The 16,840-nt window shown below is 34.4% G+C and overlaps 1 protein-coding gene across 3 annotated transcripts in view; it reads left to right on the top strand.

Moving 5' to 3' along the window:
• LOC133192667 (ubiquitin-related modifier 1-like) overlaps positions 1 to 16,570 on the top strand; it is a 29,515-nt gene extending 12,945 nt beyond the window's left edge. The window contains exons 2-5 of one of the 3 annotated variants that reach the window (XM_061328659.1): positions 2,725 to 2,795; positions 14,828 to 14,909; positions 14,999 to 15,044; positions 15,545 to 16,570. In XM_061328659.1, the coding sequence (XP_061184643.1) occupies positions 2,725 to 2,795; positions 14,828 to 14,909; positions 14,999 to 15,044; positions 15,545 to 15,613 (268 nt within the window). In that variant the 3' untranslated portion in view covers positions 15,614 to 16,570. Of the gene's footprint in view, positions 1 to 2,724; positions 2,796 to 14,827; positions 14,910 to 14,995; positions 15,045 to 15,544 lie in introns of all 3 variants that reach the window. The other 2 variants (XM_061328658.1, XM_061328660.1) reach the window with 2 other exon arrangements.
• Positions 16,571 to 16,840: the final 270 nt, after the last annotated feature.

Genomic DNA, 16,840 nt, shown 5'->3' with positions numbered 1-16,840 from the left:
CACACAACCTTCACCACTGTCTCCCATTACTTAAGGTTTTCTCCAATCTAAAAGATTTATCGACCCCTTCTGACAGTTATTGCCCCTTGAGTTTTTGACCTTTCGCAAATCAAAGCATAACTTCTAAACAGTGAGTCGCAAAAACATGGGACCACCTGCACATAAGTAACTTGACCTTTGACCTTGAGATTGGGTCAAGGTCAAAGGTCGAGGTCATTCGAAATCCTCAAATATCCATTTATGATATGAACTTTGACCTTGACCATTGACATTGATCCAAGGGTCATGAGAAGAATATTGAGATATTTTTACCCAGCTTTCAATTTATTTGTGCTTAAGCAAAATCAAAGTTCTTTTTTTAATCCTGATCTATGTCCCATTGTTTCGTGACCAAAGGGCCAGGACAAGCTTAAGAAGATGTATTTTGTTATAATTTTTAGCTAATATCAGGATGAGAAAAATGTTTTAAAGTTAAAAAAATATAAAAAAAAAAAAGAAAAAAAAAAGGGGGGGGGGAACCAATACCAATGTAGGAAACCAAATATTTCATGCTTTTATTATCTTGTTTTCTTCTTAAAATGCTGTAGAACATTTTATTATATTTGCATTTAATATAACCCACATGGAAGCTTGTTTCAATCAAGAATCTTCTTTCCGAACTTACAACAACCTTAGGATTGGCAGTCCGGCCGCTTTGAGTCCAATCCATGTTTTCACCATATGAAGACCTACATAACAATTAGTCTCAAGTCCGATTTATTTCATCGGCACTTTTCTAATTGGTTTAACTTAATCAGAACATTTAACACCTCAAATTAAACCTTTGAATGCATAATGCACAAAAATAGAAATACAATATATACAGTAAAACACATGTGAAGCATTGTACTTCCATGGTTACTATGTAAACAATGCATGCATAGCAAGCGATGCATAAACATGGAAGCAAACTAGAGGAAAGGAAAGAGAGAGAAATTCAGAGGAAGAGAAAGGGAAAAGGAGAAAAATTGGCCCCTAAATCACAAAACCCCCCATCTTTTTTTGGAGATGTGCGAAGATCTTTTTAATTTGAACTCTTTTTTTCATATTTATCTTTTTAAACCTAAATTTCATGAAAAGAGACTAGAAATGCTTAAAAGATGGAAAAAAATAAAGATTTTAATGAAAATAAAGTGACCCTGACCTTCAACCTTGAACAAATATTCAAGGTCAAGGATCACATTGCAATTGGTCTCATGTTTCTACAACTTTTAGTTTCAAAGTTATAGGATTTAAGAGTAAGCGCAAAGGCATACAAGGGCAATAACTCATACATGTATAAGGGGTCATCAGATCCTTTGGCACTGAATAGATTGAAGTTGTATCTAAAGACCCTGAAGACATTAGTGAAGGTTTTGTGTCTACGGTTTCAGAGGAGTAGCAATAACAAGGTTTTTAGTGAAAGGGGCAATAACTCTTAAAGGGGTCAAGCTTAGGGGACAAGAATGAAATCTTTGAAATAGCTTTAAGAGGACATATTAATGATGCAAAGATATAATGTATATGTTGAAAGACAAAAGAGCTACAAAAAGAGCTAAATTTCTCATATTTAGAATGACCTTGACCTTTGACCTTGATGTAAACTTCAAGGTCTAAGGTCAAAAAATTTAATGCTGTTAGTTCCATGTCTCTACGACTTATCTTTTTAAAAACTGTTAATAATTTGTAAACATCAAAAACTTTCAGGGGCAATAACTCATAAAAGGCTTCAAAGAATCCTTTTGCAATTAATAGATTGAAGAATCATCTGAAGTAGTAGAAGACATTGGTGAAGGTTTCATATCTCTGTGGTTTACAATTTCGGAGGAGTAAGGATAACAAGGTTTCTAGCAAAAGGGGGAAGAACTGCGAAAGGGGTCATATGTCATATGCGTTGGGTCATTTTTTCAAAATAACTTTAGATGTCGAGTATAATGGAATATAAATTGTTGATAAGTCTTTCGGTGTCAGAAGTCTTAGCGAAAAAAAAAACGTAAGCATTTCAAGAGGTCTTTCCACAGAAAGGTGGAAAGACTTAATAATAAACAGAACAATTTCAATAGGTCTTTCCACAGAAAGATGGAATGACCTAATAATAATAGACATAAGCATTTCAAGAACTCTTTCCACAGAAAGGTGGAAAGACCTAAAAAAGTTGAAAAGAAACAACAAAATAATAAAATAATAGGGAAAAAGAAACCGAACGAAAACAATAAGGTCTTCCGTTGGAAATAGATTAGAAGACCTTAAAAAGTGGAAAAGAAACAACAGAATAATAAGAAGGTCTTTCGTTAAGACAGAAGACCTTAATAAGAATAAGAAATGGAGTAAAAACAATATGTTCCCAAACTTCATTTGGGGAACATAATTACCTAATTTAATACTCCATTTCAAAATAAGAATTTATCCCCTTGAATGCCGTTTCTAATTTTCCTTTGCAACTAGTTCATGTGAAAAAATTGTGATGTGTTATTTTCCAATGCAGTTTCAATTTACGTGTGGATCTCAGTCTAGAAACACCCTTTTAACCTTTTTGACTTCTAGTGGTGTTTATCATGGACTTAGAATTATTTTATGTTGAAATAGTTTCCAGTCATGATGTAGCCATATGAATCTGTTCTAGATCTATTAAGTTTTACAAACCATACCTTGCACTATGTACATGTATTCATTTTCCCCCATATAATTTGACCAGTTCCATTTCAGTGGTGGAGCAGATTTGTTGTTCGACAAGGTGAAAAAGCATGATATAGAACTGCCAGCCTCTGAAAGAAAATGTAAGAAAAGTATTCCCCAGGAAGGTTGAAGTATATTTTCTTCTATAATTCACTTTGGTAACAGTAATATTAGTATACCAGAGCAAAATACTCCAACAAGCTTTTCTGATCAAAGTTTATGGTGTGTCTTTGGGAGTACATAATGTAGATATGAATGAAGTTGGCAGGATACAATGTAATCCTCTCTGTCTAGCACTCCAAATCTGTCTAGCTCTCTTTCTGTAGACTTTTAAAAAATTATCTCTAAAGCTATTCATCTTGTGTTTTTCAACTTAGTGGATGTATTTTTGAACATTTAAAGCTATGCAACTTATGATTTTAGATTGATTTTCAACATTTTTCAAAGTCGTGACTATTTGAAAGTTTCTTTATCAATACTTTTAAGTAGTAAAAAGATTCAAAATATAATTTGAGTTCTGACCAGTATGCAGTATACTGTTCTACTAAACAGAATTAAAGCCCTTGTTCAGAGAAAATGTAGATAAAGGATGAATTTCACTGTCCCCCCCCCCCCCCCCCCCAGGACCTCAGGGATGAAGGTTAAACCAGAAAAATTGGTGCTATCTTTAATTTTTATTCAAATTCTTCATCTTTACACCTGAACATCAAGCAGTCAAATTGTTGGCATAATTGCAATTAGCATTGAGCCCTCTACTATGAAATTCATTGCCTGATCACAAGGGCTTCTTGAGTTAGGTTGGGGCTCTAATTAATTAATACAGTGAAAATGCATTAATTCTTAAAATTTATTCTTCTTTCTCTCCCTGTACACTGGTTTCATTAATATTTGTGGGCATCAATTTTTGTGGATTTAGTAAAAATCACAGTTTCGAGGTAACGTAAATTCGTGGATAATGGTCCTAACAGAAAAAAAAAATTGTCTGTCGTCTTTTCATATTTTCTTTCGCCGTATTCTTTAGCGGGAACCATCATGCCATTTACAATGTTAAGAGTACGTAAACATTTTTAAAAAAAAAATACTAATAGGTGAAAACTCTTCAATTTATTATTTATATTTAACTCAATTGGTTTATCAAAAGTCGGAACCTTCAAGCGTTTACAACGCTGTACGGTGGAACAATGAGGGGTAAGGCATTCCAAATACCTTCTCCGCTGTAACACTATGAGCATGGGCCAATTAAATATTGGATATTGAAAAATAGACTTTTTTTAAATCAACGTTTCGGGGAAAAGATGTCCAAGTATCTCAAAATATTGAGACAATTTGAATTTTATCTTTTAAGCGCACACATGTGTATACGAACGATAATTAAGTGTGGCAACAGGATATTAAAAGTAACAACAATTAAGTATTTCAATTTACAAAATGGTGTTAGATACTTATTTTCACATGCATAGCATGTTTCTGGACTTGACAGAAACATCCAGTCCCCTTGTTTGTAGATCTCCGAACAAACACATCCATGCTCGCTGGATATGACTTAACTTCACACTTAAACATGCAAAATGGGCGACAAATAATTAAGCCGTGATGGGCTTTGAAATGGAAGGACTTCTGCAACATACTTTCCCGTTATCTCATGTTTAACAAAAAAAATGTTTCTAAACAAACAGATAAAGTCAAATAAGCACTAAATTGTGTTAATAATTTTATGAATTTAGCCTGTTTTGAACAGAGAGTAATTAATTATTTCTATCAGAATTTTTAATTAATGATAATTTGTTGTTTTCATTGTGCAGGTGATAATGGGGATAAGATCCTTATATTGTTTGAGAAAACAAAGTTAACACATTTACGCCTGATTATCATCCTTCAGGGGTTAATACCACTGACTGGTATATGTACTGCATTGACAGATCTATGTGTTGTTTGTTTATCTCCGTGCAGAATATTATAACATATTTACTCAAGAAGTCCAGATAATTATGTAAAAGTATTTCTTCCTCTTATTTTGATATTCTTAAAATGATAAAATATGTTTATAAAGTCAGTCTGATGGGAAAAGGGAGGGGGTATTTAATATATATTAACGAAAGTCGGAATGTGCTTTTTAAAGGTTTTTTCATAAATCAAAATGGAGGCACCAAACTTCGGTGAACATTTGATTTCATGGATCAACTCAACAATAAAATCCATGAAAATTGGTGTTCCATGAATAATGATGAAACCACAGTATTAAGCAGATAAACTAGGTGCATGGTTATGATGAGCAAGGGTGCCTCTTCCAAAATTGTGAAAATTGTGGCCAAGGGTCACGGGTTCTGGTATGTGTATTGGGGGTTCTTTTGATCAATTAGTAAAGGTGCATTATTTCTTTGAAAATCTTTAATCTCTGTTCCTGCATATCAAACAAAACATAACAAAGTGCAGGGGTGCCTCTTTCAGAATTTGGTATTTCATGGTCCCTGGGTTAGGGGCTCTAGTGTTAGGATGGGGCTGTACATGTCTTGATTATATAGTGAAAATTTATTACTTTTTGAACAATTTCTCTCTGCTGCTGGGTATTTAGCTGATAAAAAAGTGCATGGTTACGCAGAACAAGAGTGCTTCTCTTTCTTGTTCAAATGAAATTAATTTCAATAAGTGAAGTAGGCTTTTTTAAGTAGTGTCTGCTGCCAAATCATTTATAATAAAATATGTTCAAATCAAGGGTGCTTGATCAATGCCTCTTCCAAAATTTTGAAAACTGAGGCGCCACGGTCAGGGGTTCTGGTGTTGATGGAGCTGTATGATTAATTGGTGAAAATAAATTATTTCTTTGAAAATTTTCTTCTTTGCACGTGGGTGCATCTGCACCAGAAACAAAGTAAGTGCATAGCTATGATGTTCAAGTGTGCCTCTTCCAAAATTGTGAATTTCATGGCCCTTGGGATAGGAGTTCTGGTTTAGGGCAGGACTCCCCTGGGTATGTAGCAGACAAACTAATTGCAAAGATATGATGAGCAAGGATGCCTCTTCCAAAATTATTAAATTCTTAGCTCCTGGATCAGGAGTTTTGTTGTTAAGGTCAAGATTTAGTAAATGAAAGGTGCCTACAGATTTCTCAAATTTGAGAAATAAATTCCTTTAATGGTGCTTTATAACTTTAGCTTGGTCAAATAGGGTGTTTCGGGGCATATTTTGTAGATAAACAAGACGAAAAATCATATTTTAAACTGTCATTTTCAATGGAAAATTCAGAAAACCAGTCATGAATACGGGAGTTTTTTCCATATCAGACAAAGAAATGCATCCAGATTGCCTACAGTCTCTCAGAAAACGATAATTTGTATGTTCTTGGCCTCTTCTTTAAAATAATATCAAATTAAATATATGTATCGGGATTACTTTTCACATGATTTCAAATTGAATTCCATGAAAGTACTTTATTTTCTACAAAATTCTACTACAGCCGTAAAGTACGGGAAAGACAAAGTTAAAATTGATTATGACGTCATAATGGATCTAGCACCAAAAAGTTAGTCTAAAGTCATTTACTAGATCTTGACCTTAAGGTGGGTCTCTGTTGAATATGTCATGAAGAAGTATTATCTTCTTTTCTGTCCCTGGGTTTTTAGCAAACATATTAAGTGCATAGTTATGATGAGCAAGGTAACCTCTTCTAAAATTGTGAATTTTTCTGCTGCTGGATCTAGGGCCTCTGGTGCTATGGTTGGGCTCTATTGGTTATATAGTGAAAATTCACATATTTTTTGAAAATATTATTCTGTTCTCCTGGGTATTTAACAAACTTGGTGCATATTTATGATGAGCAAAGGTGCCTCTTCCAAAATTGTAAATTTCATGGTACAAAGTTGTAATAAGGAAGGTATTTTTACCAGATTTTTAGGTCATGTGAGTCACTCAGGTTACCTTTTGCTATCAGTTCTCGTATGCCGTCGTCCGTCGATTGTCGTCAATTGGTCATAAATTTTGAAAAATTTTAGCTTCTTCTCTGGAACCACTGAACCAAATTCAACCAATTTTGGCATATAGCATCTATGGGTGAAGGGGAATAAAAATTGTGAAATCATGGTCTCTGCCCTCTGGGGTCTGAGAAAGTGGGCTGCAACCATCAAAATTAATGCAATCTTTTAAAATCTTCTTCTTTACTCCTGGACAACAAGCCATCAAACTGTAGGCATGATTGTAATTAGCATTGAACCCTCTACCAAAATTGTGAAATTCATGGTTCAGGGGTCAGAGGTTCTGGCACTAGGGTGGGGCTCTGTAGATATATAGTGAAAATGCATAATTTCTTAAAAAATCTTCTCCTGTGCTCCTGTGTATTAAGCAAACAAACAAAATGCATAGTTATGATAAGGAAGGGTGCCTTTTCTAAAATTGTGAAATTCATGGCCCCTGGGTCAGGGGTTCTGGTGTTATGGCAGGGCTCTAATGATTATATAATAAAAATGCATTAATCCTTTGAAAATCTCCTCCTCTGCTCCTGGGTATTAAGCTGATGAACTAAGTATATAGTTATGATGAGAAAGAGTGCCTCTTCCAAAATTTGGAATTTCATGGCCCCAGGGTCAGGGTTCTGGTGTAAGGGCAGGGCTCTAATGATTAAGTATTGAAAATATATTAATTCTTTGAAAATCTTCTCCTCTGCTTCTGGGTATTAAGCCAATGAACTAAGTACATAATTATGATGAGGAAGAGTACCTCATTCCAAAATTTTGAAATTCATGGCCCCTGGGTCAGGAGTTGTGGTGTAAGGGGGAGGCTCTAATGATTATTTAGTGAAATGCATTAATTCCTTGAAAGTCTTTTCCTATGAGGAAGAGTGCTTCTTCCTAAATTAAGAATTTCATGGCCCCTGGGTCAGGGGTTTGGGGGGGGGGGGGAGGGGGAGGCTTATTTATTATGTACTGAAAATGAATTAATTCTTTGAAAATATTCTCCTCTGCACCTTGGTATTAAGCAAACAATCTAAATGATAGTTATGATGAGAAGGGGTGTCTCTTCCAAAATTGTGAATGTTATGGCCCCTGGGTCAGGGGTTCTTGTGCTTGGGTGGGGCTCTATTGATTAATTAGCAAAAATGCATTAATGCTTTGAAAATCTTCTCCTCTGCACCTGAGTACTAAGCAAACAAAACGCACTAAATGCAATAATATCAATGTAAATGTATTAAATATTATTATAAGTAAATTTGCCTTTTCTTTGCTCCTGGGTATCTAGGAGGCAAACAGAGTACACGATAGTAATAAGTGAAGCAAATGAGAGTTACTCCCACTTGCTAAATAGTGTTAATTCAAGAAATCCAATTTAATTTAATGAACAGGTTATTTGATTGAATGAGAATACAAAAAAGAATGTTATATATATAGAAACAAAATAAAAATGAATGCATGGTGAAAACAAGCAAAGCATGCTCAAAGTCGGATTCTTGCCTGGAAAGCAGTATAAAAGATTCACGTAAAGATTATTTATGTAGCAAAAGGGCCAATTGTGCTAAGATTGAGTATACTGTAGTGCCCTGTTTGACTACCTATGAGTTATTGTCAGGAAAATTCATGAAGTAAAGTTGTTATACTCCCCTGCAGACAAAGTTTGGGGGGGGGGGGGATTATATTGGAATCAGCATATCTGTCTGTCCATCCATCTGTAGACATGATTTTGTCTGGATTTTTTCTTGGAGACTATTGCATGGATTTGTCTGAAAATTTATAAAGTCATTATTCACCATATGAAGGTGTGCACCTGGTATTTTCATCATGATTGGATAATTTTTCTGCATTTTATTTTTTCATTTTTATTGACCTAGTCATTTTGAGTCCGTGTAGGTTTGAGACATAGAATCTAGAACTGCCAGTTGGTACATCTGTATAAAAATGTGAACTGCAGCTTAAAACTACTCATAAAAACTCAAAAAGTCACCTTTTATTAAAATAATACAAATCTAAGAGTCATGCAATAACCTTAAAAAAAAGTAGTATCAAGATTACACAGTTCTTTTTTCAGTATATAAACTATGTAACAAATTAAAAAAATCTTTGTTTTCAACAGAATGACATATACATGCATTTTCTATTGTATGACAGACTCACAGTACATTACACAGCAGATAGTTTAAATCCACTTGTCCCTTGGGAGTAGTGAGTGGACATGCATCCTGTTGAAGATTAATTAATGAGTTCAGAGTGGGAAGCTGTTAAAGATCTCTGTTCTCTAACTCCCTTTATAGTAATAAGTCATGCGATAAAATAAATGAATCAAATGTATTAAAGTTGACATTACTGACAACATAATTTTAGCGAAATATAACTTTTCCATGAATTTTGGATATTGAGAGATATATTTTGGTAATTGGTGAAAATTTGGTGGCATCTTTTAAAAATCTTCTTCTCAAGAACCACTGGGCAAGAAAAGATCAAACTTATGTGAAAGCTTCATTACATACTCTAGATTCAAATTTTTTCATATCATAACCTCCGGGGGTAGTGCGGGGCCACAAGAGCGGGTCAAAGTTTTACATAGGAATATATAAGAAATATCTTTAAAAATCTTCTTCTTAAGAACAGCAAGGCCATGATTATTCATATTATTAAAGAAGTATCTTCAGGTAGTGTAGATTCAAGTTTGTTCCAACCATGACTCCTGGGGGTGGGGCAGGGCCACAACAGGGGGTCAAAGTTCACCATAGGAATATATAAGAAATGTCTTTAAAAATCTTCTGAAGAACAGCAAAGCCATGATTAGTCATATTATTACAAAAGTATCCCCAGGTAGTGTAGATTCAAGTTTGTTCAAATCATGACCCTTGAGGGTAGGGTAGGGCCACAACAAGGGGGGGGGGATCAAAGTTTACCATAGGAATATATAGGAAATATCTTTTAAAATCTCTTTTTCAAGAACAGCTAAGCCATTATTAGACATATTAATATAGAAGTATCCTCAGGTAGTGTAGATTCAAGTTTGTTCAAATCATGACCCCCCAGGGATAGGGTGGGGCCAAAAACAGTGGGTTAAGGTTTACATATGACTATATGGGTGTAATGGTCAAGGGGCATTAGAGTAAAACGCATTGAAGAATTCTAATAGTGGAATGACCTGACAACCCTTGGAATGGACTAGCCTAAGGGTATTTAAAGCAAGCATTGGGAAAGTCAGGTATTCAGAAGGTAGCTGAAGAAGTAAGATGATGAATCAGCAATAAAGAAGTTAAGGTATGCCATCCTAATAACAAAAGATTCAATGAAATTGAATACATAGCAAATGTGTAGGTGTTGAATACTCAGTATATTTAGACATAATTCCCATTTATTACTATTAGCATGTAAGGGTGGGATTGTCCTAATTTATGACCTTGAATTTTGCTAAGAGTTATCTCCCTCTGTTTCTAATTAATAAAAAAAATCGATTTTAAATTTTACCTGGTAAAAAAAATCATTTTCAATTTTCATTTTATTTGTAATGTATTTTAGTGCATTTTGTCACTACAGTATTTATTGATATTATTTGAATTTTTATTTTTAAAAAATTGCTCTATAGACTTCAATGCAATCTTTGTTAAGTACTTAAGTTCTGGGTGTAGTAAATCTGAAGAAGATTGAGACAACTGGTTCTTATCTATCAGTGGGAACCTAGGGGAGAAACACGGTGCAAGTAGAACCTTACCCAGTCCCCATCTCTAGATGAAAGAAAAATTTAAGTACTATGTGATATACCCTCAGACATAGCTGTCCAATCATTAACTCAGAGTAAAGGGAAAACCTATATAGGTTGCACAACAGTATTAAATTTTGCTATATATGCTTACCAAAAATGCAACTTTGAGTAGGTGGTATTAATTGAAAACAAACTTTTGAGAAGTTTCCTTTTCAGATCTTGTAGAACAATTCTTTATAAAGATTTTAGTACCAAAAAATACATAGCCATTTAGCAAAGCAGGCAAGTTTGTTTCGGTCGAAGTCGAGCATGTGCTTGAAAATCAAGTCCAGGACCTAATCACTCCCCACTCAAATACACAGTATATAGAAAAATCAGCACACCCTAAATTATAATGAATCTAGTCAATACAGGAAGTTTACATATTGTTTTTCATCTCGTAAAAAAATTCAGCTCCAGTCTCGTGTTAAAATGCCCAAATCGGAAGGGAAGATTCAGGAATTATTTTGAGTCAGCCATGATTTGACGTGAACCTCAAGTGAAATACTGTTATGACACCTGCATCCCTTGTAAGAACCTGATCATACACGTTACATAAGAAATATCTTTGAAATCTTCTTCTCAAAAACAACTGAGCCATTATTAGTCATATATATACAGAAGCAACCTTGTCGCCCGCATGGTGCAGTGGTTAGAGCAGAGTCGCAAAGTAAGGAGTTGATCCTTACGTCGCGGGTTCCAATCCCACTGTTGGATGTGGAGACCGGTCCTTCGGATGAGACCGTATAAACCAAGGTCCCGTGTTGCAGTAGGTGCTGGCACGAAAAAGATCCCTCACTGCTCAATGGCTGTAAGTGTCGTGTATAAGACAAAATTTGCAGCTCTCCACCGGCAAGTGGTGGCGACTCCATATGAGTGAAAAATTCTTGAGAGGGACGTTAAACAAAATACAAACAAACAAACAGAAGCAACCTTAGGTATTGCCTAACAACTACTATGTCAGTCAGCATTTGACTCAATGATCGTTTGTATCTGCTGACAAGGTCATTGTATCAATGAAAAAACTTGCGAAATTATGAATTCAAACAAGACTGTTGATATCCTTGTTTTGTCAACTTGTTTGTCGATAGCTTGCCCTCATTTTAGAAATTGTTAATACGTAGAGAATGCTCTTGTGTATCAAATCAACTGAGAGACATACAAACCACATATGCAGGTGATAAGGGTATATTGCTACATAAGTAAGGGAAGTTGACGATTGAAAAGTTGAAGTCATGTTATTTATCATTAAGCTTTGTTGTTAGGTTACCATTAATGCCTTTTTCTAGTAAAATATCCAAATATGAATTAGATGTGTTAGGATGTAATGCTTTTATGAAAATAGTTTGTTTGATTTTTTTCAGAGCATGTTAAAGTTTTTGGAGCAAAGCAGCTTGTTGTCCAAACTTGTATGGATGATGCAGCTAGGGATGCACACTATCCAGACTTGCTTCAGATGCTGGATCTGATTTACATTTTCTGGATGAGTAATCAGGTTAAAGATTTTAGAGCAGGTTTCATTCTTATGAATTTATATAAGCCATATCATGACCAAACTTGCACAGATGATGCATCTAGGGTATACAGAAAGTTTAATTCATAATTAACCTTCAGTTTATACAGAAACATTATATTCAATATATAGCATTTTCCCATACAGAAAATGCAAATAAAAAGATAAATATAGATGCAATAGGTAACATCAAATGGATCATATATGAGTGTATGCAATATATTTCCATCAACTGAAGTTCAAGAACTATCATAAAAAAGTTTAACATCATGAAATTGAATTTAAAAGATGTTTTAAAAAGTTCAAACATTAAAGTACAATTAAAAGAAAAAATGTTTATTATAATAACTTAAATTCATCCTCTTTTGAAAGAAAGTATTAAACTTTTAACTCGCAAGAAAAATATTGACCTTAAAAAAAAACATTCACATAAAATAAAATACAGTCAAACCTCCTTATCTCGAACTCAATGGGTCCGAGAAAAAAACTTAGAGATATCTGAGCATTTGAGATATCCAGGGTTAAATACTTAAAGAATAAAGAGGTTGGGACTTCAAAATCACTTCGAAATATCTGTGGTATTCGAGATGTCAGTGTTCGAGATACCGAAGTTTAACTACCATTTTCTGTATTAAAAAAGGCTGAAAGTGGTTATTGTGTGTCTTTATTGAAAAAAAAATCGTTGAAATTGATTATTAGGGCCCCGCAAGGATTTGCGGGTGCCCTATAATAATCACTCTGTCTGTCTGTCTGTCTGTCATTCTTCTGTCCACAAATTTTCTGTTTTCTTCTAATAACTTTTTTTAAGGTTGACCAATTTAGTTCAAATTTGGTATGTTGGTTGAATAGGCAGTGAGACATATTTTGATGCTAAGTTTGGTTCTCTGTGTCATCCAGTTTGGAGCTGGGGTGGTGGAGTAGATTCCTTAACTTTATATAAGAGTGAATGGGCAAAGAGAGATAACTGCTGAGAATGTTCCTATTGTAAACTATGAAAGGCTGCAATGAGTCTCTTGGGATTAATTAACTTTCATCTTGAAGAAAATCCAAAGCATTTATCTTTATCTGTCACATTAAGATTAATTAAGACCTCTTTCTGCAAATGAAATTTGTTTTGAAGTTAAGGTCAATTCTGAATGATGTTTACATTCTCTGATATGTGGATTTAAATAATGTTCATACTTTATTTTGGTAAAATACACAATGAGTTATTTATGATTTTATTGAATTCTAAAAACAAGATATAGATAAAGATATCTTTTTTGTAATTATTTTATTTTTGTCTTTTTTCTTTCTTTTTTCTGCCTTATGTAAATTCAAGAATACTATTTATTCTAACAGGTACTCAGATAATAACTTCATTCTATCATTGCTGAAAAAGTTTTTATTGTAAACTTAGAAGAAAAGGTTGAGAGAGCAGTATAATTAATCCCCTGGGATTGATTATCTTGCTGGTTCCAGAAAATTCATATTTATATGGAAGCATCCTCAGGCAGTGAAGATTCAGGTTTGTTCAAATCATGACCTCTGGGGGTAGGGTGGGGCCACAATGGAGGATCAAAGTTTTACATAGAAATATATAGGAAAAATCTTCTCCTCAAGAACAGGAAAGCCCTGATTGGTCATATTGATATGGAAGCATCCTCAGGTAGTGTAGATTCAAGTTTATTCAAATCATGACCCCCAGGGTAGGGTGGGGCCACAATGGAGGATCAAAGTTTTACATAGAAATATATAAGAAAAATGTTAAAAACTCTTCTTCTCAGGAACAGCAAAGCCCTGATTGGTCACACTTACGTGGAAGCATCCTCAGGTAGTGTAGATTCTATTTTGTTCAAATCATGACCCGGAAGAATAGGTTGGGGCCACAATGGAGGATCAAAATGTTAAATAGAAATATATAAGAGAATTTCTTCTGATGAAGAACTGCAAAGCCATGATTAGTCATTTTGATATGGAAGCATCCTCAGGGTAATGTAGATTCAAGTTTGTTAAAATGATGACACCTGGGGATAGGGTGGGGCCACAATGGGGGATCAAAAGTTTTACATAAGAACATATAGAAAAAAAATTCTTCTCAAGAACATAAAATCATGTTTTGTCATTTTGATATGGAAACATCCTCAGGTAGTGTAGATTCAATTTTGTTCAAATGATGCCCCCCAGTGGTAGGGTGGGGCCACAATGGGGGATCGAAAGTTTTACATAAGAACATATAGAAAAAAAATTCTTCTCAAAAACAGAAAAGCCATGTTTAGTCATATTGATATGGAAGCATCCTCAGGTAGTGTAGATTCAAGTATGTTCAAATCATGACCCCTGGGATAGGGAGGAGCCACAATGGGGATCAAATTTTTACAAAGGAATACTGTAGATTCCTAAATATACGCGAAGAATTAATTATTGTGTAATTACGCGAGAAGCACCGCTCACGAAATTAAATTACTCGCTTTTATTTTTATGGTGCTTTAATGTATGTAAAATCACTAGATAAATAACCCCTTCGCGAATTATTGTTCTCGCGATTTGACGCCCTTGGGCCATTTCGCGATATTAAGTACTCACGTAAAATAAGGAATCTACAGTATATGGGAATTTTTTTTTAAATCTCAAGTACAACAAAGCCATTTGTTATATTGACATGGAAGCATCACCAGGTAGTTTAAAATTCAAGCCCCCCCCCCCCCCTTCCCCTTATCTTTTCAATACTGAACTGATTTGTGCTTTTCTAGATAATGTGCTCAGGTGAGCAATGTGGCCCATGGGCCTCTTGTATTAATATTTCTTGATATTTTCCAATATTTTTTTTTAAATCATAAAATTTAAATTAGAACAAAAATTGTTTGCGGACAATTCTTTGGTATCCTGCAAACTACATTCCAATATTTTAATTTTCAAGTTGTTTTATTTTGTTTAACACAGGGAAAATACGTAATCTTTTGACATACATCAGGGATAACCTGTTGAAAGAACGTCCAGAATTATTTATGCAGGGAGACACAGTGTGAGTAGAACTTTCTACCAGTGGTTTACCTTTCTGTCTATATGCTGTTTTGAGTTTTGTTTGACACATCATTGTTTTCTTTTCAGAAGACCTGGAATCTTGGTATTGGTCAATGATGCAGACTGGGAACTATTAGTAAGATATTAATGTCAACAGACTCTCACTTAAAAAAAATCAATTTAAATCAACTTTAATATGTGGCTCAATGTGAAGGTTGCTTACTTGGAACCATGTTCTTCTGTGTTTTATCTATGGGTAAAGGTTGATCTTATCTATGGGCTACTGTAAGTTTGTGTTGTTTAACCTTAGAATCTCTTAATTAGAGTTTTAAAAAGAAAACATTAACATTAATAAGATGTAGTTGGTTGACATCCATTTTGTACACAGTGTGTGCTGAAAGTATGATAAAGGATATTGGAAAAAACTTCAATGACATACATTTATCTATGAATTGGGTTGCAGGAACACTTATTTTATTTTACAGTTAACTAATTGCTAATCTTTAAATTATTAACTACATAGTTGAACATATATGTTAGCTAATGCTGATTTATTTACCCTCTTCCGTTGTATCCAGATATTATCTTAATAGATAACTACTTGAATTTTCCAACTCATTTTTTTTTCTCTTCTAGGGTGAACTTGATTATGAACTTCAACCAAATGACAGAATTGTATTTATTTCTACATTGCATGGAGGATGACATTCCTAGAAATAAGAGTCATCAGACTTGTTACACAGCCAATCTAGAACAATGGGGGTTAATGGATAGTGACATGCTGAAAACAGCCTTAAGTAGACTGACTTTGTTACAAAGTTGAATTAAGTAATAATGTTATAGAATTATTGCAATGTAAATTAAAACAAAAAGAACCAATGTACTGTATGTTTGTATGCAGCTCATGAAAACTATCTTTTGCTTGGTTTTTAATGAATTTGACTTTGAGACTAAATCACCTGAGTCATCCAGATAGCTGATTGTGTTGTGACTTCTGGCCAAGACCATAAACTGAAAACAGAATTACTAAGGGAATGTGTAGCAAATCTGTTTCAAAAGTGTGTGTTATTTTGTATAATATATAAAGAAAAACACGAGGAAATTGTTTCATATGCAAATTTATTTTAAAAGTTATTTTGACTTGTGTCTGCTGCAGTTTTACGGTGATGGAGCCAGGCAGTTAGTTGATCAGAAAGTGAAAATATGTTTTGATTAAAATGTTCCTTATTCCCAGCTGCTCTAAAAAAGATTAACTTTGTACTGTCAACATAAGAGTCACTGTCAACATAAGAGTCACAACCCAGGGGACATTAATTTCACAATTTACGTACTTATATTCATTAGGCCAAATAAAAAATTAAAGATCGGTTCTCAAGCCCCGCCGCATTCAAGTTTACCCCGCCGCATTAAATAATTTTTCGGTAAAATTGATCAAAATATTCCGGAAATTGTTAGTTTGTCATGACAGGTTTTAAATTTAGAAGGCCCAGATCTCTATCATTAATGCGTTTTTGAATACAAACTGAGATGTTATAAGATTCCGCTGAAAATAGACCTAGACTAGTGGAAACATGTTTTGATTATCAGTCCTGGTACTGTAACTTGTGGTCCCAATGTTTTGATGTCATGAAGCACAATTGGCAATAAAAAAGTTCCAACATATCTGTAAGAAATTTACTTGATTCAATTTGAGACTGTCACGTTGGGTCTAGGTGGTGGACTTTTCACTCCAACTTAGTCAAAGTATTGTAGTATCTGTGCGACTGTCCCGTGGTACGACCCACTGATGATGTTTCGTCAGATGGCGGGACAGTCGCACGGACCTCTTTCTGCACCGAGATGTCGAAGAGAGCAGTCGCACCCAGCGGCAGTTACAGACGAGGAGTCGACCTGGGCCAGAACCTGTGTAGCTTGTATATATTGTGTCAATAA

This window comes from Saccostrea echinata, unplaced genomic scaffold (assembly GCF_033153115.1).
Source record: "Saccostrea echinata isolate AGI-Se365-2 ecotype Australia unplaced genomic scaffold, CSIRO_AGI_Sech_v1 ptg000025l, whole genome shotgun sequence".
NCBI lineage: Eukaryota > Metazoa > Mollusca > Bivalvia > Ostreida > Ostreidae > Saccostrea > Saccostrea echinata.
This window is presented reverse-complemented; position numbering and strand designations above follow the sequence as displayed.